The following is a 21,611-nucleotide window of genomic DNA, read 5'->3' as shown; positions in this document are numbered from 1 at the left end:
TTTTCTCTTCTTACCACGACCATAATTTCAATAATACTTGGAAAAATGTGGTTCTTTAATAAATAATAATAATGAAATCTAAGAACTTAAGTATGGAAAATTTAAGACAATATCAGGTTTTTTGCTTACTTCTTTACGTGCTGGACAAGTTTTATGAAATAGAAGTAGAAGGCTGAGCAATGCCTAATGGATTGAATGAATTTCTTTTCCCTGCTGTTTGTTTGTTAAAAATTCGCTAATAAACTACGGGCGGATTTGGCAGCAATGCAGTTAAGGTCTTGTTTAGTCTAATTTACTAACTTAAATATTACAGCACTTGAAAAAATATGCAGTATTATCTGTTCTTTGAGTTTTGTAACGACTACCTTTATTTGACTAGCTATTAAATTTTACAAATGGCTATTGCCAAATAGATGAAATACACTGGGCCAAAAAAGTCTGTGAACACTAACCTAAATTTTATTACTTTTATTATTATCTTATTAGAAACTTCTTTTATTTTCAAATGAAATATACTATTCGATAGAGAGAAACCAGAGTTTTTCATTTTATATTCAATCTTTTATTTTTGTTCAGCAGGAATATCACAATTAAATGTTTAACAAAACAACACCCCAAACGAATGCAAAAAAAGTCTGTGAACAGCTGTATAAATATGTAAAAACATTAAGATAACAAACAGAAAAACGATTGAATAAAGTTTCAAAGTTCTCTATTGTATTGTAGAAACCACTAAAGTCAGTTTTGTGAATAAATAATCTAATTAGTACATATTTAACCACTAATATGGAAGTTCCCAGACCAATTCGAGAACTTATTGTGACGTTGCGAAATGAAAGAAAAAGTATTCGAGAAATAGGGAAGATAGTTCAAAAAAACCCTTCAACGGTGCATAATATAATTAAAAAGTACGGAAATGTGATTAGTAGGCCACGCAGTGGACGGCCACCAAAACTTAATTCCTTTCATAAACGGCAAATTCTGAAGTCTGTTCGAGAAGAACCCAGGACAAGCGCTCAAAAAATCAGTCAAGAATTATCAAGTGGTTATGTGTAAGCGTAACACCACAGACAATTAGAAATAAATTACATGAATACGATTATTGCGGTCGAGTCCCGAGGAAAAAACCTTTAATCAATAAAATAAATAGTAACCGCCGATTGGATTTCGCGAAAGAATATGTTTCTAAGCCTTCTAGTTTCTGGGAAACCGTAATCTTTTCAGATGAGTCGAAATTCAATGTATGTGGGTCTGATTGACGACAAAAAGTGTGGCAAAAAAGAAATGAAGCTATGAAAATGAAAAATATGAAGCCTACTTTTAAGCATGGGGGAGGCAACATTCTGGTGTGGGGTGCATGAGTGCTAAAGGAGTGGGCAAGTTAGATCTAATTAATGGTATGATGGACCAATATGTGTATGTGGATATATTAAGACGCAATTTAAAAGAAAATTCAAAAAAATTAGGGTTGGAGGGAACGTTTGTCTTCCAACAAGACAATGACCCGAAACATACCGCACCAAAAACTCGGGAATGGCTTTTAAATAATACACTCTGGCGCCTAAACACCCCTCCACAATTGCCAGACCTTAACCCAATAGAACATTTGTGGGATGAAATCAGCCGCGAAATAAATAAACGAGGAATAAGAAACCGTGAACAACTAAAAAACGCTATTTTCGAAGAGTGGGATAAAATTCCAACATTGACGACCACAAAATTATTAGGATCGATGAAAGCTCGTTTGTTGGAAGTGATTAGGAACATAGGAGGTCCTACAAGTTTTTAAAATTTATAATTCACGTACAATGTGTAACAATGATTTATTTCTGCAAAGTGTTCACAGACTTTTTTTTGCATTCGTTTGGGGTGTTGTTTTGTTAAACATTTAATTGTGATATTCCTGCTGAACAAAAAGAAAAGATTGAATATAAAATGAAAAACTCTGGTTTCTCTCTATCGAATAGTATATTTCATTTGAAAATAAAAGAAGTTTCTAATAAGATAATAATAAAAGTAATAAAATTTAGGTTAGTGTTCACAGACTTTTTTGGCCCAGTGTATATTTCTCACCTTAACCTCATTTCTAATAGTTGAAATGGTTGAAAGAGCTTCTTTTATTAAATATCTTCTTCAATTAAATTATTAAACAGAAAATAGGGAGAACTTCGGAACAAAATATTGAATTTCTGAAGACTTTTCGTGGTAGAATCAGAGAACAGTCCAGTTCACAAAATATTTCTGAAAGTGTAAGCGGTCTCTCATTACATTAGGAGAAGCTGATGATCATAAGGTTATGGCCCTATAATAAAGTCGATACATTCAACATATATTACTTAAAAATACAGAAATATTGACTAAACATCAGTTTGCTATGTACATGATATTAAATATAAAGTTTTAGTTTTATATATTACATTTTAAACTATATAAATAAGATATTTTAAAAGTTACACTTTTTCTTTTTCTTTATTTACATTAATGCTCTTAAATGCGACAAGTTCATTTAATAAGCGGTTATACTTTGTGTCAGTGAGGATTATCTGCTGGTGCATCTTTATCCGATACAACGGATGAACTACGCGAATGAGGAAAGCTGGCCACATCATAGCTGACAGCTAAAGAATGCGTGGAACCAGTGTTGTCCCCGACTGTCAAAGTATTTGGTGTAAGAAAACCACTGAAACAAATACAGATTATTAACACAGATGAAGGTTATCGGCACAAAAAAAAAAGAAGAAACCTATAAATGTTTTTGAAATGAACAAGTAAGCTACTAAGGGTTACTTTCTCAGGGTCTACTTGAGAATGTCGAGGGTTTCCAGAAGGAAAGTGCAATACAATTAACCTTAAGGGAATGGTCACCTTGAGAATTGCTCCAAAAAGAATTTTTCATGTAAAATAATAAATCTGTAAGTACGTAATATGTCGACGTTAACAGAATTGAATTGAATTGAATTGAATAAACTTTATTTAACAATTAGGTATATACATATGTACATAAGGAGTTCCAGTATGAATACTATAACCTCCAGCAAATTACAATTGTTACAAAATAAAAATAAACAAAATGTAAAAGTAAATAATGAGGGGAAAAACGATAAAAAAAAACCCTCAGCCTACGTTAACAGAAAATCCTAGGAGCCATTTCCTAGGAAGTGAACAATCCACTAAATAGTAACTTCTCGGGGAGGAAAAAGGCCTGTGAGCTTTACCCAAGAGTCACTCTCCAGCATTAATAGTCTGATTAAAAGGACAGGTCTGGAGGGTGAGCTTTAAAGTTAGGGGAGCCACAATAGATCCAAAGGAGTCGCAGTGGCGTAGGCCTTGAGGCCGCCATAGTCTAATCTAATCTAATCCACTAAATAATGAGGTACTTCCGATCAAGAAAATTGCTTCAAAATCGATTTTAGTTAACTCATTTAACCCCCTTATTATTATTTATTGATGAGTATAGCTCCGAAAAAGAAGATTTTAAGTAGCCATTAATTTATAGGCTCAAGCGGATGATTAGATTTGATTAGGAAGGCTGAGAGGTAAATAGAATAATAGATGAAATTAGTAAGAGTGCAATGACAAACACTAACTTAGGAACGAGCGTGAATTACAGTAACTAACTGGGATAAGCTATTTCTAAAAGAATTGGCTAAACTGAATGACGAGTAGAGTAACGACGTTAAACTGTGAGAAGACTGAATTGGACAGATCAGTGATTCTGAACAGTGGCTCTTCTTCATCCAAAGAAGGAAAAATTCACTGAGAAGCAAGAAAAGATGACTTCTGATTTCCTTTACTTCAAAAATAGAAGTAAGAATATACTGAAATGATCACTAAAAAGATAACGGATAGAAACACAAAATTTGTGACTTCAGACAATAATTATAGTAAGAAAATGATTTTAGAATCTAAATAGAGGAAATACCTAGATGTATGCGAGGTGATTATTGGCGGAAGAGGAGATGATGCCTGAGCACCCGTGCTGAGAGAGCTTCGGTTACTATGAGGACACTGAGGTGTTGGCAAGCCTTCCATTTCTTCCACGCTATCCAGGTGGCCGCACATGGCCAACGAACTTCTTTTTCCAGTTTCTAAAAAATGGAAAATTTAATAATTTACTGGTTGATGTTCATCAGCGGACGTTTTTCCAGAGGCTTTCACGGCCATTATTGAACATCTTTTTTTTTTCTTATATTTTAAGGTTTAACGGAATTATGATTAAGATAATAAGAATTACGTATATTAAAATTTCGGTTTTGCAACTAAAAATTTCAAATTTACATTAATCGCCTATTTTATATTACATAGACTTTGCATCCAAATTGAAGAAAAAAATAAATGAACAGTCAGCATCCGCCAACAACGTAAATGTTGAAGGCGTTTTTTAAAATTCGTCCTCGTATAGAGGGAACCATTTTTAGAGAAAAATGTCTAAAATTGAATATGACGTGAACCACTTCCTCTTCCTCGACTTCCTCTTATCGCGATTTACGTACATTTTCACCAACAGAACTATTGGTAAAAAAGATATTGTTGAAGAAAGCGAATCATCAAAGAAATCTCCTAAACAAGTTAGCCCAACTTCAAATGAAGTCTCTTGCTTTACCGATCACCTTAAAAATTAAAGAAAACTCGATTTGGTCCTACTTCCGGTGGACTGATAATCATTTAAGTTTTATAATTTTCCGCCTTTCATTATTTTATGCCGAAAAACTTAATTCTGTAGCAATCATACTCGTAGAACATCTCTTTCGACAGAAATCTCTCGATAATTATTTGTTATAAATTTTAAACTTTATGTAATTCAAAGAAGGCAGTATATAATTTTTTTTTAAATGATTTAAGGCGCGTCAACATCTAAGGTTATTGGCGCCCGGAGTTTTTTTCAGTGCACTGCCGGCCTCCGGACAGTGTTCTCTCGTTACAGGCAACACTATCCATCACCGGACAGTGTTGTCTGTAAGAAGCTCCTAGGAAGAGAAAATCTAAGGATCAGCAGCTGGATTCGAACCCTTGATCTCCGCGTAGGAGTCCAGTACGCTAACCGCATAGCTAATCCCTTCCCTAAGAAGGCGGTATTATTTGCCTATCGATTTGTAGACAAACAGCACCTTATGCTTATTGTTCCGTAGTTCAGAAATGCAAATAATAAGTAATTATTCTTTCCAATAATTTTTTTTTCATCCAACATGAAAATCCGTCATAATATGAGAAATACTGGATCAAAAACTTACGTAATAAATTGCTACTGCTGGCTGAAAGGGGATAAAAATCTCCATGGACAGGACAATGAAATGTCATCTTGTTCTGTCTATTTCTTCTGGACAACATGCACAGCCCGATACCGGAGAATAACATACAGATTCCAATGGCCAGACAACAAGGTCCCAGTATTCTTAAATTGCTGGTCAGATTCACTCGGTCAGCATACTGTTCTGGATCTTCATCAGCCTCTGGTCCTCGATACGATGCAACTGTGTAAATTAAAACAAGTTTTTATCTGTGAGTCTAGAAGAGTTTGGCCAAAATTATTCTTGTACAGTTTTGTTAATAAATGATTAATGCACCAAAATCTAACTATTTATAGATCAAGTATTAGTACTTGAGTGTTTAATAGAAAATATCATTAGTGAAGTTCAAAGTTAGTGTCATTAGAAAGAATAACAATGCTAAGAATGAAACCTTACAAATAACAATAGAAGGTTAACAATTAATCAAACAGTGAAGGTTACCTTCTTTTTATCAATGGCATTATTTTCATTTTATTTTATTTATAATAATGGGTTCAAGTGCAGCACTGTTGGCACTTTTTATAAAGGGGTTTCTTGGCATACAAGCGTCTCAAAAAAAAGAGACTGTGAATCAGCTGGTTAGGCTGTCTTAAGTCTTACAATGATCAATTTGATTACTCTCTATTTGCAGAGGTAATAAATGGCTTCGATGTTGACGAACAAGACCGTAAGCCGCTAGAAAGGTTTTTCGTATAGCAGCTGAACCGCAAATCGTACTTTAATACCCCTCTATGCCAAAAGTCCTCTTAATCGAATTTTTGAAAAAATTTTAGAAGCAAATAAATTGCAATAAAAAAAGGACACAAATTTTAAAAACTCGTAGGTAGATGCCGTTTTTTTTTGGCGAAAATCTTTTTTAAAAAGTACTGTAATGAAACAGCTGATTGCTTGGACGATATAGTAAATTGTCGGGTTCGATTGTAGAACCTAAAAAAAGAATCAAATTTTAGCTTATTGCGATTGTTTGTTTTTCGGGGGGGGGTCATGCTGATCACATACCACACGCACAAAACCAACAGAAAAATTTGTAAAAACCACTTTTTTTGGGCTCACGGGCTTTGAAAACGAATATTTTCAGTAAAAACTAGAAAAAAAAAATGCACGCTCTCAACTCTTTCTCTTTTCCAACTTGTAGTAAGTGAAAAAAAAATAAATAAATAAATGACAAGTATTGTAAGTACTGACTAGTAAGTACTGTGCCAACGATAAGAAACAGCGCTCCAAATACTGGCAAGACTATCTGGCAACTGGTGGCTACAGCCACTCCTGCGAACATGACGCCGCCATCTTGTTTCACTCTGGCCGTGGCTTTTGGACACCTTCCGCTTTCTTCAACACCCCTGTAAAATCCAGTAAAGGTAAACTTAAATCATACAAAATTAGAGACCACTTTACCTGGAAATTAATAATTATAAAACAAAAAAAGATAGAAAAAACTTATTGTGAACGTACAGGACTTTCTTTTATTATACTATATTTTCTTAAGGTTTTCTTCAATTTGGAATTTTTACTAAGCGGTGGTTAGGGATAGGTTCCTTGTAATACAGACACTTTTAGAGTAGCGTTGCGGAGATGTTCTGCGTTAATGAGGCACAGTGGACATCCCGTCAACCCAATCCTACATGACTGGTTCTTCTGTAGGTAAACCGTGGCCCGCAAGGAGTCTAAAATTTGCCATGTATAGCCGCTCGAGATTGAGTGGTCATCAGCAGATCTGCCCAAAACTTCCCAACTTTCCACTTGTTTTTTCCAGTATTTCGTTTGATATTGATGCCTCGCTTTTTTTTTTACTTAGGCTCCTCTGTAGCCTGACGTATGTAACTGGCATGGGATGAGAATAAGTTGCATCCTGCCCTTTGCCAGTTTTTTTTTCAATTCTCCCCGTTACCAGGGATGAGTCTCCACTGATAGACAATCTCCCCGATTCCTTTGTTATCATACTACTGATTTTTCTTTTAGTGCTAACAGTTAGCCAATATGGTAGCCGAAGCAAGGCCTTTATTATGCGAGTCTATGCAGGGACTGACAGCTTTCACTTCGGCTTCAAAATGTACAGTACTGGACTGCACAAGGGAATCTTAGCCTTCAAAATAACCTTGGAGACTCCGGACTATCATGATTGGTTTGGCCAGCTGAAACTGTCTGTGACTAAACATATATTTTTCTGTACATACATAAAAAAAAAAAAAAAAACTATTATAATACCTTCTCGGACTAGTAGAGCAAAAAGGAAGTCTTGTAAAAAAAGCCAAAACTGATTTTCTAGACATGCACATGTGTTTAGTCAAATATTTAAATACCATAAAATTTTTAAAATAGAATATTTTTTTTGGGGGGGCAAAATTAAAAAATATAAAACATACCAACATTCCTGTATACCAGCCCGTCTATTTGGTCTAGGATGGACAGAATCTAATTTCATTTAAAAATAAACACGACACTTGAGTTGTTTAATTAAATTTAATAATTTTAATTTTTTGAACTGCTACTGAATGAAAAAAGATTTGAAAGCTTTACATAGGTACATACGTATGTAGCAACTTTGTAAGCTCTAAATTGAACTTTCTATCCGCGAAGTTCAAAACCTTACGGACTATGCGGTATATTAATAGTCTATAACTTAGAATCATGCTTTCTTTTTTTCTCTCGCTCCCTTTAGTAAAGCAAAAACTAGCAGGGAAACCAAGGGAATGGCAACATAAAGGCACCAAGTAGAAAAGAAGGAGGACTGCACTCAGGGCTGAAGACGAGTGGTTATAGTGGAGGCCAGATGTGTTAGGGGCCACCACGGGCCGACCAGCACTTAACTAAATCGTTATATCGACTTTTCAAGCCATTGGCCTTAAAAAGAATACCCCACACCAACTCTTAACAATCGCAAACCTAATCTTTAATCATAATCTTGAAACGTAGTATCAACAAATAGTTGTTACCTTCCAAAAAAATGTCAAAAGAAAAAAAAATTATTTATGGTATGAACACTAACACGATTTTCCTTACCGCAATTAACGCTACAAAATTTTCTAGAAACATATAATAGGACTACAATGTAGTTGGTTAAAGATATTTGCCTATAAGCCTGTGATAATCTATATCCAAGTTCAAATGAATCATTGTGGCGACTATCTAAAAAAAAGAAAGGTACTGAACAGACGCAATTACGACAGACTGACTGGAAACTCAGCTGACAGTATCATAAAAAATACACTTGTTTGAATCTTTATAATACACCTTAGCGGCATTTTTAAAGCAGTGATTCACAAAGTGTATTCGGCAAAACAAATTTTCTATAATAAAAAAATAAATAGTTACAATTATTATTAAAATTCAAAGACGATAAAAGTGAAACCTAAAAATATTTTCGAGTAATGTATAGGTTATCCATCTACCATTAATGTTTACGATCAGAGGGTATCATTTGAACAAATATAGCTTCCTTCCTAACAACATTGCATAATATTACATCAAGTACATTCGCTTCAAATTAAATGAAAAACATGGGAAAGGAAACTACGAGGGTCGTTTGAAAAGTCCGTGCAAAGTCAGAGAGATAGCACCACTGGCGCGTATCGAGGTTATGTTTAGTTAGTAGCATCTCTTGGAAGAACACACACCAAGTTTCAGCCAGATCGGTCTATTTCTTTGTGTTTGGCATTCGTTTGAATCGAGGAAGTCGAGAGATTTTCAAAAAATGGACGAAAAAGAATTTCGTGTGTTGATTAAACACTACTTTATGAAAGGCAAAACGCCTGAGGAGACTAAAGAGAAGCTTGATAAACATTATGGTGACTCTGCACGTTCGATTAGAACAGTTTATAAGTGGTTTCAAAATTTTCGGAGTGGCCATATGGGCACAAGTGACGCTGAACGTTCTGGACGCCCTGTTGAGGTTACTACTCCAGAAATCATTGATAAAATCCATGATATGGTGATGGATGACAGAAGAGTGACGGTGCGTGAGATTGCTAGTGCTGTGGGCATCTCGAATGAACGGGTACATAATATTTTGCATCAACATTTGGACATGACAAAGCTATCCGCAAGATGGGTGCCGCGATTGCTCACGCTTGACCAAAAACGCGAATCGTGTGAAGTGTTGCAAGGACGGTTTGCAGCTGTTCCAGAAGAATCCGCAGGACTTTAAGCGTCGTTTCGTCACTGTGGATGAAACATGGATACATCACTACACTCCTGAGACCAAAGAACAATCTAAACAATGGGTTACCAAGGGGGGAATCTGCGCCAAAAAAAAGGCGAAGACCGTTCCTTCGGCCGGAAAGATTATGGCGACTGTCTTTTGGGATTCGCAAGGAATAATCCTCATCGACTATCTGGAAAAGGGGTAAAACTATTACAGGTGCATATTATTCATCGTTATTGGACCGTTTGAAAACCGAGCTGCGAGAAAATCGCCCACGATTGGCCCACAAAAAAGTCCTTTTCCATCACGGACAACGCACCAGCTCACACCTCAGCAGTTGTGGTCGCAAAATTAATGGAAATAGGGTTCCAACTCGTTTCACATCCCCCCCTATTCTCCAGACTTGGCTCCCTCGGACTACTATTTGTTCCCCAATATGAAGAAATGGCTGGCGGGAAAAAGATTTTATTCAAACGAGGAGGTGATTGCAGAAACGAATGGCTATTTTTCAGACTTGGACAAATCCTATTATTCGGAAGGGATCAACAAACTACAGCAGCGTTGGACGAAGTGTATAAGCCTAAAAGGAGACTATGTTGAAAAATAAAAAAGGTTTACCCCAAAAAATTAAGTAGTTTTTATTTTTGCACGGACTTTTCAAACGACCCTCGTACAAGTACCTAGTATTTTTTATGTACTACACAAAAATTGCGAAAGGAGAGTTATCTACAAAAATTGAAAGACGAATAAATACCACATTCTTTGAAACCACGAACTTAACGATTAATCCCTTGAAAAATGACCCTCCAAGGATTTCTGTTGAAATCGAAAATTCTGCGATTAGAATGAAAAAGCATGATTTCTCTTGAATTTCTAATTTAAATGATGAAACGAAAAAAAAACTCGCAAACTCGGAGCAGGAAATGGAAGAGGCGTTGCCGTTTTATAATATTCTTCAAATAAATGTGAACCATCAAACACATGTTGCGCGTTAAAAATTCTTATTTAGCTTATTTAAAGTATAAAGTTGTTTCCAATGGCATGTAATTATTGTATATATCTGTGGCTTGGTGCAAGAAGTGCCAATGCCAAAAAAAGGATTACGAGTATATGTCCTCTTTGGTTTACCTGGAGGGGGGGGAATATTGATGCTAAATTTTGACATTGGCACTAGTAAGTTTAGTAACCCAGGTATTACTTTGAAATTGACTTTGGCACTCCTTGCAAGAAAAATTCTTATGGTTAATTATATCAAAACAGATTTTTTACTCATTTTTTACTCAAAATCTGACATTGGCACTTCTTGCACTAAGCCACAGATACGTATATCTTAAAAAAGCTAATAGATTCATGTAATTGTAACTCGTTTATTTTTCTCTCTGAATCACTCGCCAATACTTCACTACATAGTAGATCAAATTTTGGTATTCTTAGTGATTCGCAAAAAAAAATTATCAAGCGAAATATTTTACGCAATTCTTAATAAGAATGATAACCACTACTGCTTTAAGGAGAGCTCAATTTCTCTCAATAAACCTCGCTTAAACTTTTCTAGAACAATTGTTAAAATAAAACCGATAGACCTTATATGTAAATGGTAAGAATACGAAAAAATAAGAAGTCATTCAAGAGTGTGCAACTATTTTTTTGGTTAAGCGCCCCCCTCTCGTATTGCTCCAAATTTCAGCCCTCTAAAAAGTCGCACTTCCTGTGAGTGTAAAATAAAGAGAAAACAACTGGTGTGAAAAACAAGAATTTCCCTAAATATGGTTTTTTTAAATTACGAATTATTTTCTTCTATTCTTTGATTTCTTTTTAAGATATAGAGGGTAGAGAGGTCTTCGCTCGCGCAGGGGGAATGCACTGTTAGTGCGACCGTCGTTCGCCGTTGGAGGAAGTACCTCCCCATGTCTTCCCTACATTTCCGTAAATTAGAGATGAAGAGTTAGAAGAGGAACTACTTTTTAGAATTAGGATTCTAGTTAATAATGCTAGTTACACACTTTAGGCCTCTGGGGCGGTGTTTGGGCTGTTTCTTCTTACTTCTGAAACAACGGCAATCCCCGTGGATACCAATTCAATTCTTGTTAAGTTATTCATGATCACCACAAAATTCTATCCTGTTAGGTTTAGCTAATCAAGGCAAAAGATGGCATATTCTCCTCTAAAGCATCCTTGGTAATTTTACCAACCTGGATTTCATCCTGGAGCAATCTAAGTGCCCATGCTAACTTAATATTGGCCTTATTCTTGTTTATACGACCCGAGAGGTTTTGAAAACATCTCCAACATGTTGTGAAACTTGAAAAATTACACTTCCAAAAAAGGTCAACTAAATGAAGTACTAAGATTTCAGCTGTTTCATGTATTGGAGATATTCTCTTTAAACTTGGAATAAAAACTTTTTTTTAATTCAGAAGGTCCTGAAAACATGAAAACCCTGAGGAAAATCAGTTTGAAAATTCGAAAAGATCGCAGTATTTATCACTTACATATTCGAGTAACAGGAAGTAAAATTTGTTTCAACTGTTCCCTTAAAGGAAATGCATGAAAAAGAATTTAAATAAATAAATTACAGCTTACCTGACTAGATCTTCTATAATGGCAACCATAATACATTCGCATTAATATTTTCATTTTAAAAATAATTTCACTTGTTTAAAAAAAATATTAAATTAAACTATCCAAACACTTGAAAGTCCACAAAGTTGAAAAAAAGAATAAGTTATTTATCTAAGAAACGAAATAGAAGATGAACGAACAGTCGACTCCAGCGTTCATTGCTGTTTCTTGGCTTCCTGTTGATTGAGGAAGGAAGGCAACCAGAAGCAGGCGTTAACAAGCCGCAGGAATACCCACGCAGTGAACACTAAGGCCATATAGGTGACAGAGGTGCTCACCATTGTCCAGGTATCCACAATCACCTTCTGCTCTCGCATCCTGCAACGAGTAATACTTTAGCCTATAATTTACAGGTTGATGGTTGAAAGTCTAAAACGGGACAGGGATTTTATCCGTGCCAAATCAAAGATATGTATTCTGTCATGAAAGTGATGTTAATCTACTTTGTAACCTTCGCGTTATCAAATCATACTTTCTTGAATACTGAAGATACTATTAAGCCCAGAGCTTTATGGTTCGATTACAGTCTTATAACAGCCGAGAAATATTCTTGTGAGTTTGATATTTCGGGCAAAATCAATTCTTGAATCTACCAGAGAAAATGAAACTGAAAATTCGAACGGAATCTGTGAAGTACGCGATTGATTCTTCGCTAGATTCTATCGCTCACATTTTCAAAGTTTTTGCCTAAATCCCATTTTGTATTGTGTTCGAATGAATTGCGTTGATTGTTCAAAGTAAGTGCTAAATTATTATAAAGAAATTCAATTAACCTATGAATTTAAATAATTCAATTTTTTTTTTCTTTGGCGCTTTGCGGAGCCCTAAAAAAACCGGTAAAAACCCATGAATGCAGCCCGGTACCACAGATGAACACAATACTGACCAAGTGAGATATACACATGAACATCGATGTTTCAGTAACCTAATAGTCAGAATCGAATCGTTTTTTTAAATTATCACTTTCGTCCAATCCGATTTTTCTTCAATCTTGAATTTTTGACTTATATATTTTATTATTTATCAATAAAAAGTAAAAGAGATTCTTGTTTCGAATTTGAAATTTTTAAATTTATAAAGAGATGAAGAGAATTTTATTGAAAACGCATTATGGTTATAGTTTTCATTTAAATATAAACATATTTATTAACTTATTCGCCATATTTACAACTCTAATCGATTTCTAAAAATCGAAAAAAAAACAAATAAACTATACAATTAGACTTAATATTTATGATAAATTTTCCAACATAAACATCACAATAGTTTGCCAATTTATTAAAGTTGTATTCTTGCAAATTTATTTAGATTATTCTATTTATATACCTCTTCAAACTTACAATTAACAAAATAATATTTTAGTAAACAAGATCAAAAATTATACTTACTTTGCTACCCTTAAATGATGTACTAATTTTAGGTTTCTTGTAAGTGTTTGACGTCATTCAATCTAACTCTCATACATAAAGTATTACTGGAATAATCAACTGAACACGGCGACAAGTACATCAACAATAACCACAGCAAAGGAGATAACTACTTGACCCTGTAAAATTATAGATTATATATTTCTTTGTTAATACTAGTTAATACGAAAATGACCTAAATAGGCAATTACTATGTATAAAGGTGCATTTTTAAGTATATATATGTTATTTAATTTCTTTTTCTCGCCCATTAGTAAGAGTAAGCTTAGCAATCATGTCAAATTTTTCATTATGAGTTTTTTTTCCCTGAAAATACGCATTTTGGGGGTGCCGTAAAACAAAAAAATATTTGAACCCTGCTAGAAAACGTTTACTTACTAAATCCCTTGTTCAAAGTCACATTACATTCATTGTTCTCGAGAAAAATTTTTAAACCTTAACTGGTTGGTCTTAGATCCAAGTTCCAATGAAACCTTTAGGGGATTATCCCGTACGAACTTTTGTCAACCGAATTCTAGTTCATGAATACTGTACAGAAACTACAATGTGCCATGTTTTATCCAAAACGGCATCTTAGAACTGAGCTTGGATTTACTCCTGCCTAAGTATAACGACCAAATAAATTTCCTAAGGCAAATGTTTTAAATAGAATACGTAAAGTACACTTCGCAATTTGTAACCAAATTAAAATAACCTGCGCAAAACTTGCTTCAATCTTTGAATTTGGTACATTCGATTCTTATCATATGTTTTACTTCGGCCGTAAAACATACCGAAACGGAACTTTAAGGTAAGCCTGACCATTTCCATTCTAGAAATGCCCTTAATCTACTGTACTAGATTAATTAGTAGAATACCCAAAGGGTTGATCTTTACAATAGCCCACGGAGGTGTGGCCTATTTATTTTAAGCGCATGCGCAGTGCAGCACACTTACCGTTGACTTTTTAAACTACTTCCCGCCAATGTTCAATATATTCTTTTTAAATTTCTCAACTTCCCGCTAATGTGCTGTATATAATTTTTTTTGAATTTCTTGCCTATTTATTTTTAGTGAGCATGCGCAGTACACTCACACTTAGTAACTGCTTCCTTTCCAACGTATTATCAGTTCCCGCCGGTGTCCAGTGTGTAACTTTAGGTGCGTTTTTTTTTTAAGTTCATAAATCATGAACGTTTAAAATCTACAGTTTTTCTTTTATTTAAAGCATGAATGTAGTCTGAGTGAAGATGGAGAGATGAAAGTTTCAAAATTTTGAATGAGTGTTGGTTTCATTAGTAATAGATATGTAGGTTCGAAGTGTGTTAAGTATGAAAAGGAGTCATTCTTCCATGGACGATCAAATGAGAGCATTATTTAAGGGAGTAAATAAATTGTACTAACAGAAGGATAGGGATTGCATTGAATAAGGTAGGCTTCTTTTCTTTTGTTTTTCATGTGTCTGAATTACAAATTAGAGTTGTGTGTGGATTAGTTTGGTAGTGAGGGGGGTGTGGGGGGCGAAGCACCCCAAAAAAATAAAAAATAGATCAGGGGGCGTGGGGGCAAAGCCCCCACAAAAAGGGGGGTAATAAAATTTTCAATCTTGAATTAATAATTCGAAGTGATTCTGATTCGCGTTACCATATAACCCGCCAGATTTAAATGTAAATATAAAATGAAATATTTTTATATTTACATTTGAATTTGGCGGGTTATATGTTAACAGCGAATCAGAATCACTTCGATATTAGGCCACACCTCCGTGGGCTATTGTAAAGATTTACCGAATAAAGATTATAGAACGGCTTGTATCCAGGAGCACGGAGTTAAAAGAAAATCGTATGGCCGTTTTCTTGAAAATATCTCTACAATAAAATCGATTTAAGAAAGTTTCAATTCAGATTGGCTGAAATTTTATCTAGAAGTTGAGTCCGGCACCAAGGGAAAATATCAAATTTACACTTTCTGTGATTCACTGTTTTCGATTATGCAGTCCAAATCTGAGCATACACAAAACCGACTAGTAAAAACCACTTTTTCATACAAGAAAAACTTAAAATGGATATTATATTGAAAATTTAATATTGAAACTCAGCCCTAATATAGTACTTTCTTCTTGCGTAGTAAATCAACCAACAAAATTAAAAGTAAAAAATAGATAATATATGTAATAAATAAAATTGTTCTTACAAGTATTTCTCGCAAGTAATTGCGTATTTTTACTAATCCAAGTACAAGTCATTCTTATTTCTTCCATCATTGATCAATAAATCGAAAATGTTGCCTGGGTAAAAAAGACGATTCTCATTTGCAAATCCGTTACATAATTTAACATTCAGTAGATTTTCGTTTATATAACATCGAGCGAAATTGATTTCACTAATAATAAAACGCAAGTATTTAACCTTAAACGGCATATTCGCGAAAAAAAAATAGTTCAAAAATCAAATGAACTTCAAACGTTTAAACTATCAGTAGCACTAATCCTTTGGCCAGGTTTTTTCTGACTGAAATTGACTACATTCATTCAACACCTTCTGAACTTAATAAAGCTATAGTAATCATCCATTTTCTGTAACAACAATATGACCGGTAAAATTAAAATTAGCAATTAAAAATAGAAAAATACAGTAGGTTTCAAATTATAGCGTGTTTATCAAATGTGATTTCATTCCTATTTCTTGGAGATTCGTTCCTTTTTGTTTTAATATTTAATGACAAGTTCTACGTAAAAGTATCTAATAATAGTAACAATAATAACCACTATAAACCAGGTTATTATTGGTCATCGAAGTTTTATCATGAAAACGACCCGCCATTAAAAAAGAATTACATTGAATCAATAATGGTTATTGTTTTGACTATGCCATTAAAACTAATGCATGTTTATGTTTTATTTTTTACTGCTGGTAGAATATTAAAAACACATTAAACTTAACGTCAAAATCCTACAATCACTTTATTAATTGAATTTTTCAGTTTTTTTGGGGGGAGATTTATTCAATAATGGCTTCTGTGGATTTTTTAAAGTTCCCATTATTCTACAGTGAGCCGTATTCTAAATTCAACGCTGTTGAATATGTTGAAAAGGTATTTCATCCTTTATTTCACAGATATTACATAAGATGAGGTCACATATGTGCCCTAATGAAGAGATATATCTCCTTAAACGGCAATGCCTAGTCTCCACCAGGAAATTCTGACAGACGACGGCTACAAACACAGAATCAATTTATAATCAGATCTGACTAGAGCCTAGATCAGAGATAGAATGCCTACCAAACCGAGCCAACGAAATGCTGAAAAGCCGTTCATTTCTGGAAGCTTGATAGTCTAAAAGACATACTTTCAGGTTCACGCCCGTTAAAGGGATAATGGCCAACTCTTAAGTTAATGCCAGAAACAAACCCATTGACCAGGTAACCAAACTAGAAGAACATGTTAGGAAGAAGGTACTCACTCCTAACAATAATTTTTTGGTGAAGGCACAAGAATTTTGTAGCTCCAGCCGTAGCCGACTATTTTGAGCAGATCCAAATCCCTTTAACGATGAAAGATTTCCATTTCAGTGTATACAAAATACAACAAAGATAGAGTTCCTACTGGAAAAAAAAAAGTTGCCTATTCTCCAAATCACTCTAAAAAGTGCTTTCCTGTTTTACAAATATACAGCAACCACAGACAATTCATCCATTCTGGAATCAACCGTCAAGAGTAAATTCTAACGTAGCTTAAAATAAAAAAATCGTCAAAAGTAATGTGATTAGGGGAAATTTTTCAAATAGAAAACTGTAATCACAAATAAATACATCAATTATTACTTTGTTGTCACTTTTGATTGACTGCTAGGGTTGTCATGTTGTAGCTTTGCCAGGATAGGGTACCATAGGTATGCCGAGAGAATGAAGAACCAGTGATTTTTTAAGGGGGGGGGACCTTAGGAGAGTAAAAAGGCGACAAAAGTACGCGGTGTTCCCAGGCGGTCACCCATCCAGGTACTAACCACGCCCGATATTGCTTAACCTTGATGATCGGATGATAACCGGTGTATTCAACGTTGTATGGCCGTTGGCGATTGTCGAAGAATTTCTTATTTATTATGTAAAAGCTCTTCTTATAAAGGTGACCTTGAAGAGAAAAAAAGAACGACTCTAAGCTCTGTAAAACTTTACTAAATCGATTTTTCCGTTTTTAGAGAATGTTTCGAATATGGTTGCAACAATTTTCTCGCAAACAATGAATGGTCTCCTTGTTTTTTTCAATGTAGTACGTAATGCGAGCCGGGAAATCTGTTGGATTGCGCTGCAATTGTTACGTTTTTGTAGAAGAGCTTTTGATTTGAGACTCAAGAAAGATAATACTATATCCTAGACCAGGGGTCGGCAACCTATTTCAAGTAGAGAGCCATTTCTCCTTAAATAATTTTAATAAATCTTACCAAGAGCCGCAAGGATGATAGTGTAAACAACTCTGTAGATCATTTGTATTCACAAATTATTATTTTATGATATTCAATAACATTTAGATGTTTTATATATTTATTTTCACATATTGCAAAGTAAATAAACAAATAAATATTAACTAAACCTGTGTTTGAATGAAAATGGCGGCAGTCCTATATATTACGTACTGTATTTTAATATAATTCTATTCAATTTCAATCCTATCACATTTAAAATTCTTTTTGAAAAAATACCTTTAATAAATGAAATTTTCATTTATTTTAATAAAATTGAAATACCCAATTTATTTTGTACAGGCTGAAGAGCCACAAAATTTGGATAAAAGAGCCGCATGCGGCTCGCGAGCCGCGGGTTGCCGACCCCTGTCCTAGACCATATAAAAGGGAAAAGCCAATTTCATTGCGTAAATTCTAGTAGGAGAGATAGAAAAACTATTTGCTGGTGTTTTTCAAGCAATTCAGTATATTTGTGCCAGACGCTAACTCAATCCAGAAACAGTAAGAAATTATGGAGTAACAAAAAAAGAAAAATGTGCTCATAAAGTGTAATATCAATAAATAAATCAGTGATGTAAATTTTTGTTCATAATTTTAATTAAAAAAAAAATATACACAAAGCAACAGGTGTGAACTGCTGAAAATTAACGAGTTACTGAATTCATACCTGTTTTTAACCTTATTACTTATTTTGAATTTATTATGGTGTAAATTAATGAATACAAAATTAAAACGACTAAATGATAGTAGAAGATAAAGGAAAGAAGCTACAGAATGGACTGTCCGGTGTCAGTAGGGCCGCAGTTACCAATAGTGAAAAAATCGATTACTCCCTCACCCCTTCGGCTAACATGCGCCATGATAGCTTTTAAGTGTTCAATATTATTGATTTTCTTGAAACGAAAAAACCAATTACGTTGATCAAATATTTATGGACTCGTAATTTCACAATACATTAGTTTTGGTATCTTTTCCTATTCGTGGCGGCACCCCCTATGTTGCTCAATATTTCATTTACGATAATTAGTTTCGATTAATTTTTACTCAACTATTTAGAAAATTTGTTTCATTGAACTTATGTCAAAATCGATATATACTTGATCTCACTCCTCTTGTGAGAATGTACTGCGTAGTGTGGATTTTCGATTTGTAGTTTTCATTTGAGTTTATTATAACAATTTTTTTTTTTTCGTCAAACATTATTAATATAAATTACAAAAGTTAGGCAAAATACTATACAAAATTTGGTTACAATTAAAGATATTGCTCTTATCCATATACAGAGTTTGAAATGTCATTAACATTTAACAGAATTTATAACTTAACTGTTTAGCGTAGTTAATATAAATCATCAGAACCATCATCTTTTTAACAGTCATTATTGAAAATTGATATTTTTAGCTTTTACATCTGATCAGTATCTAAAGAATTTGAATGCGATGGGGATAACGATTGTCCTAACGAATACGAGGGGGTACCCAAAAATAACCGGAATTGCGTTGCCGCGCATGGAGCTTATGTAGTACGCATTTCTGCCGCTAGACGTGTATAGCGCAATTCCTTGCCAGTTCAGTCCTGCCTGTGTTGTCTGCCTGGCTTGTTCTGTTCATCTGCAGTGATTGTTTTTACCAGCGCTGTTTTGTTCTTTTTTCGTTTTTTATGATGGCAAGTTTAAGTGAACAACGTGCAGCTCTGAAATTTTGTTTTCTACTCGGCAAAAATGCTGCTGAAAGTGTTTTAATGTTGAAAACAGCTTACAAAGATGACGCTATGGAAAAAACTCAAGTATACTAGTGGTTTACTCGGTTTAAAAATGGCGACATGTCGATTGATGACAAACCTCGTTCTGGACGTCCATCAACTGCCCGAATCGACGAAAATGTTGAAAAAATTCGAGAGCTGGTGTTCACAGACCGTCGACAGACAATTGATCAACTGTCAGAGAGTAGTGGGTTATCTTGGAGCTCGGTTCAGCGAATTTTAACGGAAGATTTGGGGATGAAAAGGGTTGCTGCCAAGTTTGTTCCTCGAGTTCTGACTGACAATCAAAAAGAACATCGAGTTGAAACATGTCGTGCTTTGAAACAACAGCTTGAAACTGATCCAGACTTTCTGTCAAAGGTCATTACTGGTGATGAGTCATGGTGCTATGGTTATGACCCAGAAACAAAGCAACAGTCGAGCCAATGGAAGACGTCATCTTCACCCCGACCAAAAAAATGTCGTCAAGTCAAGTCAAACATCAAAACAATGCTGATTTGCTTTTTTGATGCCAAAGACGTAGTCCATTCAGAGTTTGTCCCCTCAGGTCAGACCGTCAATCAAACCTTGTATTTGGAAGTTTTGAAAAGATTGCGCAATAGTGTTCGCCAAAAAAGACCCGATTTGTGGCAAACAGGAGACTGGTTCTTCCACCACGACAATGCACCTGCACACACAGCCATCTCTGTTACACAGTTTTTGGCTAAAAATGGCATGGTTCCGCTGCCCCACGCACCTTACTCGCCTGACCTGGCTCCGTGCGACTTTTTCTTATTTCCACGCATGAAAAAGGGCATGAAAGGTCACCGATTTGACAACATTGAAGAGGTCAAGAAAAAAACGAAGAAGGAGCTGTCAGCCATTTCTAAAGATGACTACAAAAAATGTTTCGAACAGTGGAAGCACCGGTGGGACAAATGTATTAGTTGTAATGGAGAGTATTTTGAAGAGGATAAGGTTGTTCTGTAAAAAATTTGTAAATAAATAGCTTTTAAAAAATAATTCCGGTTTTTTTTGGGTACCCCCTCGTAAGATGAACATTACTGCTTGGGAATTGTCTACACGGCGTTAATTGAGTAAGTCATTTTGGGATATTGACATTTCTTTGAAAATTTCGTAAATGCTAGTCATCTTGTCCTAAAATAGTTCATTTTTATAACTCACCTCCTTGAAGATGGAGCACGGTTGAATAATTGAAATGATTATTTTAATCCAAATCTTACTTTCATCAGACATTCCAAGGCTAAAAGCGGCTCTCTGACTTACCTCACAGCTCTCCTTTTCCTTTGAACACGAATTTGAAATTTTATCTTTGAAATTGAAATTCTGTATGCCCAGAATTTAAAAGGAAAACGCTTTATTTAGAAAAACGGATCTACCCTACATCACTTTCATAAAAGATGGAGACAACACAATTTCACTACTTAGATGAGTTCTATTATTTCTCATTACCATGAATAATATATATTCAATAAATGAGTGATTTATAACCTTATTTTCAATTTAAGATGGGTCAACATTTGAGTTCCTAATTCTGAATACAATTAGGTGGGTCAGACATATGATGCCTCTGCTATCTAGCGATTGCATATTGAACTAATAGTTTAATAGTTCTTGTAAATGCCGATAAATAGCATAGGCATGTACTTTTGGCAATTTAAATAGAGATTGCTGGTTCAGATTTTCGTTTAATAATTTCTTTTTACAAACTTTTATTATTTAAATTTAGAATGTTTATTAAGTAGATTCGAATATTCAATTATAAAATAGAAAATAATTTCTTATGAAGAATAATACGAATCACCAGATCTAGACTCCAATCGATCATTGAACAGTTGAAGTCGACATAAATTTTTCATAAACACGAAGTTTACTATTATTTTTTAATTACTTACATTTTCCTTCAGCATAGAACTCTTTATTAAACTGTA

At 34.5% G+C, this 21,611-nt stretch overlaps 1 protein-coding gene and 1 pseudogene across 4 annotated transcripts; both read right to left on the bottom strand.

Moving 5' to 3' along the window:
* Window positions 1-2,308: 2,308 nt before the first annotated feature.
* Window positions 2,309-18,745, bottom strand: LOC141448195 (uncharacterized). Of its 4 annotated transcripts, none has more exons than XM_074116364.1 (7): window positions 18,587-18,745; window positions 13,440-13,597; window positions 12,013-12,369; window positions 6,474-6,628; window positions 5,232-5,471; window positions 3,923-4,088; window positions 2,309-2,680 (listed from the first exon to the last, which is right to left on the bottom strand). In XM_074116364.1, exons 3-7 carry the CDS (start codon window positions 12,039-12,041, stop codon window positions 2,530-2,532), a joined length of 741 nt encoding a protein of 246 aa, XP_073972465.1. In that variant the 5' UTR covers window positions 12,042-12,369; window positions 13,440-13,597; window positions 18,587-18,745; the 3' UTR covers window positions 2,309-2,529. The 4 variants fall into 4 exon arrangements, with proteins under 4 accessions (XP_073972465.1, XP_073972466.1, XP_073972467.1 ...); XM_074116365.1 differs by lacking the exon at window positions 18,587-18,745 and adding an exon at window positions 15,651-16,090; XM_074116366.1 differs by lacking the exons at window positions 13,440-13,597; window positions 18,587-18,745 and adding an exon at window positions 12,825-12,923.
* Window positions 17,415-17,533, bottom strand: LOC141448284 (5S ribosomal RNA; annotated as a pseudogene).
* Window positions 18,746-21,611: the final 2,866 nt, after the last annotated feature.

The sequence above is a fragment of the Rhodnius prolixus genome, unplaced genomic scaffold, assembly GCF_049639745.1.
Source record: "Rhodnius prolixus isolate KJV_2025 unplaced genomic scaffold, Rpr scaffold_13, whole genome shotgun sequence".
Lineage (NCBI taxonomy): Eukaryota > Metazoa > Arthropoda > Insecta > Hemiptera > Reduviidae > Rhodnius > Rhodnius prolixus.
This window is presented reverse-complemented; position numbering and strand designations above follow the sequence as displayed.